We start from the raw sequence: 13,785 nt of genomic DNA, 5'->3' as shown, positions 1-13,785 counted from the left end.
CCTTTAAATAGGGAGGGCACGATGGGATGACTTACCTCTGATGGCCTATATTCCTCAGACCTTCGGAGCAGGGTTTACGCTGACTGAGTAAACTTTAGTTCTGTCGGCGTAAACCTGGCAGTTGTCCCAACTCAAAATTTAGCATGCAGATTGAGAATTTGGCGGACCGGAAGTTCTCAGCACATTTTAGTAGATGTTCTTAACCAGCACAAGGTGATATGTGTTTTATGATTTCGTAGAGAATTTGTGGGTTAAAGCAGACTCAATATATTTTGGCTTTTTTGTTTCATTCATTACAGGGTAATCACTTGTGATTGATAGCAACATAGAGGTATATTTAGTAGATTATTGCTTAAGCCACAAGAGGGATCAGTGAGTTAAACACTCGTTGCTCAGAAATACCATGAGGTTGAATCTCAGCACAGCCGACTTGGATATCTGGATCTTCTGAGAACAGTAAATTGAGCACTTGAAATACAGATGGCTTGAAGTGTTTAGGAATAGTTGAATTAAAGCACTATACAAAAGCAGCTTTTCATTTATTATTAGTACAACTTTCAAGTGATCACATGTTCTGTATTTTTCCATTATTAAACACTGACTGCCTGTGTCTGCTTCCTAACAGCTATGCCGTGTCGCGAAAAATCGAACCTTTCTACAAAGGAGGGAAGATTCAGGTATGTTTCTGGCTTGTACTAACCAATTTCATCCACTTGAATTTGAATTCAAATGTTCTGAGTGTAGCTTAACTCGTGGTTTTAGGTGAGTGGAGGTCATCCTGGGGCATTGTATTCTGAGTAAAAGTCAAGGTAGGATCATCCTTTCTGGGATAAAAGTAACATCTGCCTAATTCAGACCTGAATATGCTGGGATCTGTCTAGGATATATAATGCACCGGGAGATCCAACCATTACGAAACTTAGATCTCCATTGTTCACCTCACCCCGATACTGAGAGCACAGTATTATTGCTTTATAGGTCTTGTCTACAGACAGCTGTAGCTGCGTTCGTTTTGAAAGACCTGTTGTTGTAATGCCATACTTAGGCCGTAAATAGGAGTGCTCAAGAGGCATAGATGCTGTTTATAACTCCCCATAAAATCGGACTCCTTGGGGTTTGGAATTTATTGGCTGTGATAAATTGCATCTATTCCAAGGTTTTGGGAGTTAATAATTATTTTGGTGCCTACTGCACCAAAATCAACGTCACCGGAAATGCCGTAATCTTTTCCCCAGTTAATTCTGACAAGGTTAACCTTCTGAAATTAACATAGTGCAACTTTATTGCACACATTAATTACTGGGTGTGGTAAACTCAGCACATCTTGGAATTCTGACCCTTGCACAAATAGGGGTTCACAGATGTGTTGGAAAACCCCTGCCCCCTCATAATCCGTCCATTCGAGTCAGCCCATTGCTTATCATGTGTTGGCTTTCTTGTCAGTCTTATTTGCTTGCTTCTCATATATTTACTTTCCTTCCTCCCCTTGTTTTTATCCCTTCCCGAATCATAGCTGTTCTACAATGTTTCAGATTTGATGAGTTGTATTCTTCCACTACTTACAATCATGAAACTACGTTTTTCTATTTCTGTCTGCACTCCATGGGAACACATTTTTTATCCTATCTCCTCTTTGTGTGTTTGTATTACATCTTTCCCCTTAACCTCTTTGCTTTAATCAAAGTGCAGTACAATGTTATTTCTGCATCCCATACCCTCAAAATACACATTTATAAGAAATCATGGAACAATAATCCAACTGATATGAGATTAATCAGAACTACATCATTCTGTAAAGTCTACTGTCAACCCACACAACTGAAATCCAATTCCTTTACCGACAAAATACTCTTCTCTTCATTAACGTGTCACCTCTTCAGATTCTTCTTAAGAAGCATACCTCAGATTGCCAGTCCATGTAAATAAAAAAAGATGTAGGTTTATTTTAGGAGACCGGTTTCTTGTTACTTAGAAGAATGCCCCATCAGGAGCAGCATCCCATCTGCTCAGCCCGCTCTCTCTGTCAACCTAGGTACACAGTCAGTCACCAACATTCTGTGTGATCTCTTAAGGTAGGATGAGCAGAGTAGGGAAGAAATCACAACAGCAGATCATGGCATATCTTATTTCTTTGGAAAATAATAAAACACAAACGGTACTCTAAAAGACGTTGGGTAGGAAAGTCAGATATAGTATTCACACTATGGTTGCATCAAACCCAACCTGAATTAACCGGAATTACTGAAACTGTAAGAAAAACAAAATCACACATACATACGCCTTTCAGATCCCATCCAAAGGAAACTATTGAAACCATAACATACCTGTACCACTGACAGGACCAGTAGAACACAACACTTATGATCTACTGCCATTGGACCATGAGCCCCCAAAGGCATCCTTTATTGCATACCCTAGCTGGCTCCAGACACCTACAATAATTACCTACCCTCTCCTGTACTCAGTCGCAGAACCAGGAACATACACCACACGCATCCTTTACTCACATCGGAATCAGTCTGTTGCAGGACCATGGACATACACGGCACACTTTTACTATACTGCATACTCTAGCAGGGCAAACCGTGTTTAATCACACTCTATTGCTGATTCTCAGACGATCAGGAAAATATGCTGCATTAACCAGAGAATCTGATGCATTGCTTTTCCACTCTTAGCCACCCACTGTAGGATTGTACTGTGATGAGTTTTACTCCAGCAAAAGCCTTGATAACATGTATCATGCTGTAGAAGTGCGTCCAAAGGGTTGATCAGAAGCATTCTATGTAAGTGGTACTCTTTCTAGCACAGGAATCACAAGAATGAACATCAGTGCACACTTCAGAATTGAAAGCACAGTACAGACTGGCTTTGCCAAGTTTCAGGCTAACCCACATATTCACATTTGCAACTGCTTCTTTTCTAAAAAATAATCATTGCTAAACATTGTTGTAGGGGAAAAGCTGAAGAGGCTTTTAATGTCCGTTTTCTGTAATCACAAGTTGTCATGTTTTTTATTGTACGACTAATTAAAATCTTTGTAATATATATTATACATTAAAAAAAGAAGGAAGACGTCACAGTAAATAATGTAAACAAAAAACATACATCAAAATCAGTCTTTTGTAAGTGTCTTGCAGGGTACGTTGCATGCAGTAGGAGAAAGCTTTGAAATATAACTACTAGCCCAAGCATGCTTGTGAAGATACAAAATTCTAGAAAGGACCCTAAGAAATATCATGGACGGTACGTTAAAACCTGAAGTTAGCAGCAGACGCAATAGGTAAAATAACCAGAAAGTGCAGCTACTCTAAGAGGGGCCTGAAGTTGTAACAAGTTCATAAGCTGTCACACAAAAGTGTAGTGTGCCTAATGGTGGCTAAAAAGCTCATCAAATACAGCGGTGCTGAAACATTAAAAGATCATAAGGAAAAGCAATGAAGTGACCATTGTATATGATACATAGATATTGCTCACCACTTGCAGTCAATGGCTAACTGAGGTAGGATTGTCTTTTCTGGGCTAGATCTAGCTAGGTTTATAATGTTCCTTAAAGAGTTCTTGTATAAGGGTGTGATAAATTTGCTAAATTTGCCCAGATCACTTGGCTCCCTCATAGCCTCGTTACATGTTCTTATTCTATGAGATTAAAAGAAAAAGCAGCTTTAACAAGATGCGCTGGGCATGTAACCGCACTGGGCAACAACATAACAAATGGTTGAAAGACTCAGATTTGTATCCACAGAGTCTGCAATTAGCAATCTTGGACAGAGAGAACAACTTAAGGCTCAATTTTTTGTTCTGAAGGCCCATCAACCTTGCAGCCGTGATTTGCTTAAGGCAAGCTTTCCTAATTGAGCAATGAAGATGAGGTTGAGGGCTCAAGCAGTGTGGATGTTTATCGACATAGGATGTTGCCACTGCTTGTAGCACCGGTGTGCTCTTCAGTTTATCCCTGTCACTTAACCGTAACAGTAATCTTATCTATTTTTTCAAAATCGTTTTGAGAACAGTATGCTAGAGCAGGATTTTGTTTAACTCTGATTGGTCTATTTGAAGGGTGTCGAGGGATTTTTTTTAAATTAATTTTTTGATAACTGGTCCAAGGCTCTTCTTCAAGTCAAAGATGTACTGGAGAGCTGATTTCTAAGTGTTGGCGGACCGTTATGATCCTATGATAATATTTTAGAAGGCTCCCATATTAGCGCACATTTGGTCCTTCAGACTGAATCCCAGTCTAATCATACAGCCTCTTATATAATGGGGTAACCAAAAGACCTTCTTACACACTCAAATATTCATAACATGCCTTCCAGGAACACCAGCATAATTGTCCCTCATTTTCTAGTCATTAATTGAGTTTACTGCAAAATCAAGAAAAGTGATGCGTGAGTCCAAATCTCCTGCTGCACTATGCCAGAAGCATCCAGCAGCCAGATCTTCATTTTTTATGGCTATTTAGTAGTCTTCACTCCACTCTCTTATGCGGTCCTGCAATCTGCTGCCTACTCACATCATCTGTATTCTATTCCAACCACCTTCTTGCAGAGGCTACCAGGGCAAGCCATCCATGTTTTCTCCCCTTTGGGAAAGGTCTGAAGGATGTGCTGTCAGATGTGCACGCCCTTTTGAGAGCTTCGCGTCCAGCCTGGGATTTGGGGCGATAATAGTCAGACATTGAAGTTGAACTCAGCGCTCGGTTTGTGGCCTCCTTTCATCTCATGGTGGGGTGATATGTTTGTGGCTTCCTTTTAGCTACTTGGGTCAGAACGCAGAATTATTGGCACATGTTGCTCCACGTAACAAAACCTTATCTATTGATGTTTCTGAATTTCAAGGACACAGCCTTTAGTCTAGTTGTCCAATCCTAGATGGGTGGACTGAATTTTGGATGGCCTGAATATAAGGTCAGTGAAATTACCCCAACCATTGGCACAGTTCTTTCACAATCCACTGATCTGGGTTTGGAGCACTGCAACTGTCGGTTGAGGCGCAGGAGGTCAGTGCTTGAAATAAGCAACTGTCCTCGCTTTTCGCAGATTTGCTTCTTTGGATTCTGACAACCCCAGAAGCCCTCTCAGTAGCGCATATGCATCGCCACTAATATCTTAGATTTAGCCACGTAACAAGGAAGGAGATGATTTATGGGTCAGGCGCAGCTAAAGCAGCACCAGTTCCCACACCATATGTGAGACGGGGAAGCAAGAGAGCATCCAGGCACAGAGCACTGCCTCAAAGACTCGGATGACCACACCCTCTCGACATCCATTTGAACTCAATTGAGGGATATCAGGAGCTAGAGGAATTAAAAAACGGTACTTGTGTGGTTGGGGTAAGTAGCATACATGAAATGCAACTTGTGGTGATGAGGACACCACACCCCGCTGCCTCTGGTATAAAGGGAGCCACTGGGGGCAGCCCAAAGCAACAGGCAGAACACACTTTTAGCAAGGAAAAACCTGGAGACAACTGAGAGTTGGTGTGTTAAAAGTAGATGAAGTCGATAAGCTTTAAATCTCCGTCTGTCTCCAAAGTAAATTTTTAACTACTTCTGCATCTAAGTAGAGAGTTCTGTAGAGAGTTTTCCATGGGCATGTTTTTGCTGAAGACTCACATTTGGGGATGGCCTTCAATGAAACCCACCTGGTACCTGCACCTCCAGTTTAGATGCCATGCTCCTATTCTATCTTTAGAAAAGTATCAATTTGCTGGTGAGCTGCCTTGACAGGCACTAGGATATGTATTTATGTTCTTTCAGGCATCTTCTTCATTCACACATGCTTTTTATTCCATTGCAGATAAGCAAAGATGGCAAGAACATGTTTTGCATGTGTGGCATGAAGCTGAACGTACTTGAGATTGCAACGGGAGCAGTCGTTCACAGTGTCGAACAGGTAAGCGTGAATCCATTTCAAATTACATAGTGCCTATTACTAATCTTCCAGTTGTGAACCTTTTACAGTTCAAAGATGTTTCTTAAGAAATCTTGGAAGTTTGAAGTTCAGGGCTGTAGGAAGCTGGCCCTGTATATGGTATGCCACTAGGTGGTTATACCGTGCAGAGTCCAGGGGTTCCTCAAAAGTGTACAGGGCTCAATGTAAAACCCAAAGTGCTCTATTAGGGGTAGTGTGGGCGAGCAGCCTTAGGCCTAACACAGATGAGTGTAAGATATCTAAGGCACAACATTGACCAATAATGGACACCCGACTCAAAAAGGAGATCTACACAAGAAGGTAAGTACGTTTTTTTCAGATACAAATATTTTCACTTTTAAAAATCGACACAAGAATTTCAGAACAGTTCAATGTTATCCTATGTGGAATACAATTTTGCGGTTAAACAGGTAAGTAACACACTTGCAATTCTAGTCTTCGGTACGAAAGGTCAGCAGGGGCCAGGGCCAGGTGAGTACCAAAGTTGCAGCAGCACAGAAGTGGCCGGGTACAGAGGTCAAAATCGGAGCTCGGTCCAATGCATTTCAATGGAGAATGTGTGTGCCCGGAGCCACACTGCTTGTAGGTAAGTGGATTGGTTGCATGGGCCAAGCTTTGGGGGTTAGGACCAGTACTGGGGGGGGGGGGTGTAGGGGAGTAACTGGGGGAGCACAAAGCAGCACCAAACATACACCATCATCAGCACAGGGGCGGCCGGGTGCAATTTCAGCATCTGGTGCCTAATGCTTTTCAATGGAGATTCTTCTTTTGGCAAATAGAATGCAGGCATTGCACTGGAGGTTGCAGGAGGGAGACCAACGACAACAGGTAAGTAGAGATGTAGGGGGTCTTAGGGGTACCGTCGGTTCAGCTCACCAAGGCCCAGTGGCTTTGGATCCAGGGGTGCCTTTCGATGTCAGAGTCTTCCTACCGGAGCCGGTTGCTGTCTGTGGAGTCTCTGGATACACACTGCAGGCGCTGCCGTGGAGATCAGGAGAGATCAGCCAACACTGGACGTGGTCAGGCTCGCTGGGGAGACTTCACTGCACAGGTGAGCCGCTCAGACTCTGGCCTTGAGCATTTGGTGCACAGGAGATTGGAGTCTTTATCGAAGGCAGCAGTCCTCCCAGGGTTTTTTTAGAGGTCGCTGGCTGCAAGACAGGTCGCAGGTTCGCAGAAGCTGGAGACAGGCCTAGGAAGGCTGGAGTCAAGGCAGTCAGCGTCTTCAGTCTTCTCTGCATGGATATCTTCTTTCTTCTTAGGTCATCGCGGATCTGAGTTCCAGGTCTGGGGGAGCAACCTAAATACTCGATTTAGGGGCGTAGCAGGTAGAGCCAATGGGTACCTTACCTCGTGTGACTACATCCTCTATTATGCCACCCTTTTGTGGGAGGGGGCAAAGGCCTAGCCCTGATTGGAGGGGTCCCCCCATCTTCAGGATGGCGGGACTGAAAGATGTGCTTCAGCTTGCCTCCCCCACCATAGGTTTGGAGTTGGCAGAGGTGGGCACACCGCCTAGTCTTCTAAGTTTTCCTACTGGTTTTCCTGCCCAAAGTGAGGGTGTAAAACGGGGACAGCTGTCTGCTGCTTGCAGCAGAGGCTGTGGGTCTCATTATAACGGCGGCAGGTCTTTGAAGCTTCCCCCTTCAAGCACTAACCCATCCTGGGGAGAAGGTGTGGCACCTCTAACCAGGTATTGCATTGTCTCTGCTCCCAGAGAGCAGGGGCTCTCTACCCAGGGGTCCATAAACATGTCTGGGGGTGCCTGGCTGCCTACAGCTGGTCGGAGACCACACAGGGTTGGTAGGTTTCCAGGGGGCACCTCTGTGGTACCCTCTGAGTACATGTTACAATAAATCTCACACTGGCATCAGTGTGGAGTTATTGAGAGGAGTTGTTGGTACCAAACACTCCTGGGTTCAGAATATCCATCATGCTGCTGTGGAACTCGAGTTGTCGAGCTTGCAGCCCATCTAATCTCTATGGCTTCACTGCCACGCACAATATTATGGAATGGACCTTAATATTGTAGTTTCATATCTACTCCTGCAGATCTGCAATCACCTGTGGTACAGTGCACTCTGCCTTAAGGCTGTGAGGTCTGCTAGAGGGGTGACTTATCTATGCCTTCAGGTGGTGCTGGCTGGCATGGCACCCAGGCAGGTTGCCATGTCGACTTTGTAATTTTTTCCCCTCACTGGGGCATGCCAGCTGCAAGGGCAGTGACATGGTCCCAGTGAGAGGAGGTCCCAGGGGACCCTCTGAAGCTCCCAGACCCTAGGTACCCAGGGTACCATTCCTTTTTTTTCATCATCATTAGTTGGGAGCCTTCCATCCAGAGCCAGGTCTCGTTACTGTCTGTAGTCCAGCCAACACCTCTGTCCACATAAGAGGCTTCTCTGGTCTAACCTGTACACACTTCAGAATGCCAAAGTAGCTGAGAGCAAAACAATTGCGGTGCTTTCTTCTGTTGATTGGCCCGACAAAAGCAGTTTGGTTAAAGCACGAACACAAAGTGGGGGATGCAGTGAATCATTGGAACACTGTTATAATATAATCTAGTAATCACCAACTGAAGGGTTTAGAACAACAATCCTGTCACTCATAAGTCCAATGAAAAATGCAACATTATTTTCTTTAGCATTGATCTTAGTAGATAGTAAAGTTCAGTTTCATGAAACGTTCATCTGTCGACTTTTGGCATCTATAGAGAAGCTTGTTTGGTACCAGTGACATTTCATCAAAGCTAATACAATAATGTCACAGTGATTCAAGCTCATGTGTTAGGCTAAAACTGAAACATTATTGACTTTTAAGTTACAGAAAGCTATTGGTTTAGGAATCTGAAAACCAATAAAAATTAAGGCACAGTAGTGAGAACTTGCGCCATGATTTAGAGGTTGACAGACGGAGTAATATTCCACCTGCTAAATTTAGAGTACACAGCTGGCCTTGCAGTGAACTCTTTGGACTTGTGTGAACCATCGTGACTACGGTTCATACAAGACCATTTATTTACAAGTTGGCATTTGGTGATGGACACTTATACCTAACTTTTGAAAGCTTTTACTTTTCCAAAAACAAACTTCCAGAGCTGGGGTTTGTTTTTGGAAAAGTAGAAACTAAAGGCCCAGACATCATGGAAGTTTTCTCCCATGTTTTGGAGGTAGTTTATGAATTTCTTTATACTGTACCTCACCAGCAGGTTATTTCATCCAACTTCCCACTCTAAATAAAGTGGTAGTTCGATGGCTTGCCTTTGACGCCCCATACTCCCTTGGGCCATTGGAGTAAATCTTACTCCGTTCGAATAAACCTTGGGGTTTGCCCTACTCAAAATAGGATGGGTACACCAAAAGTTTGGCGGAGAGAGTATACTGTCTCTGTGGCGACAGAGTACACTGTCCACCAAACTGGAGATCGAGCCCTTAACCCTTTGCATGCTGATGACGGAACCGCTCCGTCATCAGCTGCGGGTGCGCTGTGCTGATGACGGAGCGGTTCCGTCATGGCCCAGCCGCCGCGCCTGCGCGGCGCTGATTTCGCGCCTGCGCGGGCGTTCTAATGAGCGGGGCGGGTCATGACGGAACCGCTCCGTCACCAGCATAGCTCAACCGCGGCTGGTGACGGAGCGGCTCCGTCACCAGCATGCGGCCGCCCCGCCCCTTTAGCGCTGCGGCGGAATAGCCGCCGCAGCGAAGGGGTTAATTTTAAAGTTGTATAGTTTAAGCACCAATGTGCACATCATGTTAGAAGTAGAGAACAGTGATCAGATGTGTAGGGACAGTAATAGGAAATGACCTGCCATAGTGACAAAATGCAAGATATGACGTCAGTAATATGCTGGTATTTACTTACAGGGAATACCAAACTCATCTCTGTAGTTGGTACTCATCCATACATAACTTTCAGCAAAGCTCCATACCTAAAAAACTTCTTCAGTCCTAGCTGCCCACAGGCTCCAATTACCTGCAATCTAAAATGGTTACTGCCAGCACCCTAAGTTTTCATAAATAGTTCTATGTTTTGCGTATAAAACAGATGTTAGATTTCATAGTTTTAAAATGTATTAATTTCATCCTTACACAGTTAAGTTATTGGGAGTACTTTGGGAGTAATACAAGGCCTTTTAGAGAATAGAATTCAAATCCTGTCTGTGCAGTCACAAACACAACATAAACAAGTCCTGGTGGCCCACCTGCCGTGACTATAAATGAATTTCAAATTTGCCACTTTTGGCCGCATGCCGACCACCCTTAAATCTGCCTGCTGTGTGCAAGTAAAGAGGCTTGTAAGTCTTGTACGATATGAAGATAGGTGGATATCAGGTCTGAAACCTGTCTTGCTACAGCACCTTTCAAAGAATGAATTGATTTTTTGCAAGTGATTAATAGTTAACTTATCCTATCAGTATTAGCTCTTGTTTCTCTAAACTATTGATAGAAAGAAAAAAAGAAAAAAACTCCAACATTTTGCTTTAACACTTAAGGTATATTGTAGACAACAATAATTCTGTATTCATTGCCTGTTGGACTTCTTCCATTTGCACACTTTTTGCTAATATTAAAAGAACTATTTGATAAACAATATCATTTTTTGGCTTGCTTTTCTGTCAATCTGTTGACTTTATCGTTAACTATGTTTAGATATTTCCTTGCACGCAAAAGGCAAACATAGATGGCATTATTCAAGCATGGGTAGAGCATTGCCAAGCATGTTCCTGCCACAGTCACGACTGATTGTCCAATGGTTGTGTAATGAATATCTAAACAGTTCTGTTTAGATTGGGCGATGATCCAGTGTGTCCCAGAGTTAGAGGCATATTACTGTCCGTGATCAATCACCATGTGTTAAATATTTGATGGAATGTTTATGGATCAAGTGTGAGGTGATCATTGAGGCATTCCAGGCAGGTGTGTTGGGACACCAACTTTGAGGTAGTCTGAGTCTTTGTTCCAGTAAGCCTTGTGCAAGAGACCAGTGTCTTAAATTGAGGTTCAGGCACAATCTAGAAGCCTGAATTTGAAAGCCTGGGTTCTTTTAGATATGACTGTCCTTAGCTCAGAATTCCACATGGGTTGCTATGAATCTAAATGATGCAACACGTGTATTGTTGATTTTGCTTGGTCTGCTTTGTAATTTGCACCACATCTAACTAAATGATAGATGTTTAATTGGAATAATAATACTTATTCAACATGAATGTTGAAGTCATATCTTGCATATTGTCATTATAGTAGGTCATGTGTTTACCTCTGTAAATGTTTGTGGAGCTGTAACAATTTGAGATTAGGAGTGCACTTTTTTTCTGAATGGAGCCAATGTTGCTGCAACTCTAAAATTCGTTTCCCTCTTCCCTTTGTGTGTTTAAGTTTGGTTTGAAAGATCTAAATGTCATTTATTTTAATCTTCTTACTCATTACTGTTTCTGCTGTTTACACTTAAGAAAGTGATATCCGCACAAAACTCATGCTTCTGACTTATGGAATGGCATTCTGTGATAATCAAATTTGCCCTCCTTTACTCCCCTTTTCAAATCTGATTAGAATCTGTGGGAAAAAAATGCAAACGATTGTTCGAAATATTTTCGGTTACTCAGCATGAACCTCCAGTGGTTGGGTCTGGAAATTATGACTTGGTTCAAGTTTTTTTCTGTTTGCTTGCTTCCGTAGGCGGAGTGTAGAATGCCCAAATGCAACACTTCTAGCTTTATGTTCCTTTTTCCCCCACTCTTGGGTTCAGAAGCAAGAAAGATTACAGAATAATCCAGGTTGAAATCTGATGAACAAACATCTCGGAGATGAACACCAGCAGCCAAGACAGTACTAATTTGTGAAGGAGAGTAGTTATTTCTGTGGAAAACATCGACTATAAGGTGTCAGAAGATGTATATTCTGGTGGAACTGTTTCACTTGGGGCCTTCTCTGTAAGTGAGAGTCACGGAAAATACTCCATTTCATTTCTGGGTAAAGTGGCTCCAAAATGTGCACAGGCAAATGATCCCAAATAATGCCATCTCTGTCTTCCGAAGGACCATGTATCTGAAATCGGCAAGGACTGCGGCCAGTTCATACCAAAGACTGAAAATCCAAGAGGAGCAAAGTTGGGCCATGGTGTGCCATTGCTCATGAAGCAGGACGGATCTTTGCAAAATACAGTTTATCTTAGCAGAAGCTATCTTACACTAGTAGGCATTGAGGGAACATATTTAGGATTCTAATGTCCAGGACACAACTCGCATAGACGATATTTGATGTGGCACCGAAAGACATTATTTTAATACCGAAAAAGCTTAAACAACAATAATTTGGAAAGAATTGCTTTCGGAGCCGAACAGAGACTCCAGTAAAATAAAAACGAAGCCTTTTACGTTGAAAACACAAATCGCCACACTGAAGTCGAAACACAAAAGATGAAACCGTTTGTATTGGCATGTACAGGACACTGAGACCAGAGGAAGTTGATGGACAAACAGCCGAAATCATTATAGCCTAAGATATACAGGACCCATAAAACGGTTGATGGAGAAATATAGAAAGGCAGACTGAAATCTAAAATGCCAAATTTTAAAAAAGAAAGAAAGAATTTGACGCTTTAATGGCCTCATACAAGATCCCCCCCAAAAATGTGACAAAAAGACCCAGGGAGGACAGATGCATAGGTGGGCAAAACAGAGAGGCCAATCAAATACACCTTGAGTACACACATGTCGCCAAGATGTCGCATAGGACTCAGACAATCACATTTAGGATAAGATAGAGGCAGCATCCCACAATAACAGGTATAAAAAATAGCATGTTAGACCATCTCTATATCAGCTGCGGAGTGCTCAAGTGCTCCTCCCTGAGCCCCACCCTTTTCAACTACTACATGGCCCCCACACAGCTATCATCAGAAGCCACTGACTCAACATAGTCTCCTACGCCGATGACACCCAGCTAATCCTCTCCCTCACCAATGAGCCACAGCTGCCAGAATCAACTTTCACAGCCAAATGAAGGCTGTTGCTACTTGGATAAAAGACAGCTGCCTGATGCTCAACTAGGGACCTCTCTTACCCCCACAGACCATGCATGCCACCTCAGCATCATACTGGTCTCCTCGCTCTCAAAGAACCACCAAATCAACTCTGTGTCCTCATCCTGCTTCCACACACTCTGCCTGCTTCAAAAGGCATTCATTCAGATGGATTCCCACAGAATCCGGAAAGACGGTCACCCACTCACTCATCACCAGCAGACTCAACTACGGCAATGCACTCTCAGCTGGCATCACTGAGAAACAGCTTAGGAAACTACAGAACGTCCAAAACGCTGTGGCAAGACTGGTCTTCAACATCCCCTGCTGCAGCCAAATAACACAACACATCCGACAACTCCACTGGCACCCAATTCTCAAGAGAATCACCATCAAACTCCTTGCACATGCCTACAAAGCTCTCCACAACACAGGACCAGAATATTCGAACCACCGCCTTGCATTTCACACACTCGCCAGACAACTCCGCTTTGCCCAACTCACCCTGGCCTCTGCCCCAAGGATCCACAAGACCAGAAGTGGAGGAAGATCCTTCTCCCACCTCACCGCGAAGACCTGGAATACCCTGCTCCTCCGCCTCAGGCAATCTGCGTTGCTAACCCAATTTAGGAAGGATCTCAAAACCTGGCTCTTTGACTGAACCTCCACACCGAGACGGACCGGCATGCGCCACCCTGCCCCCTACAGTGTCTTGAGACCCTCATGGGTGAGTAGCCGTGCTATACAAACCCCTGATTGATTGATCTCTGCCAGGTAACCTATCCATCTCTTCAATGACACCAAAAACCAACAACAACAATTTCTCTTATGGACA

The 13,785-nt window shown here is 43.5% G+C and overlaps 1 protein-coding gene across 2 annotated transcripts in view; it reads left to right on the top strand.

Annotated features, from left to right (window-relative positions):
* Window positions 1-13,785, top strand: part of TBL3 (transducin beta like 3) — a 175,756-nt gene that overhangs the window by 13,501 nt on the left and 148,470 nt on the right. For both annotated transcript variants that reach the window (XM_086940511.1, XM_086940510.1), the window contains exons 2-3: window positions 626-677; window positions 5,799-5,894. In XM_086940511.1, coding sequence (XP_086796637.1) covers window positions 5,820-5,894 — 75 coding nt within the window. In that variant the 5' untranslated portion in view covers window positions 626-677; window positions 5,799-5,819. The remainder of the gene's footprint in view (window positions 1-625; window positions 678-5,798; window positions 5,895-13,785) is intronic.

This window comes from Lissotriton vulgaris, chromosome 10 (assembly GCF_964263255.1).
Source record: "Lissotriton vulgaris chromosome 10, aLisVul1.2, whole genome shotgun sequence".
Taxonomy (NCBI): Eukaryota; Metazoa; Chordata; class Amphibia; order Caudata; family Salamandridae; genus Lissotriton; species Lissotriton vulgaris.
This window is presented reverse-complemented; position numbering and strand designations above follow the sequence as displayed.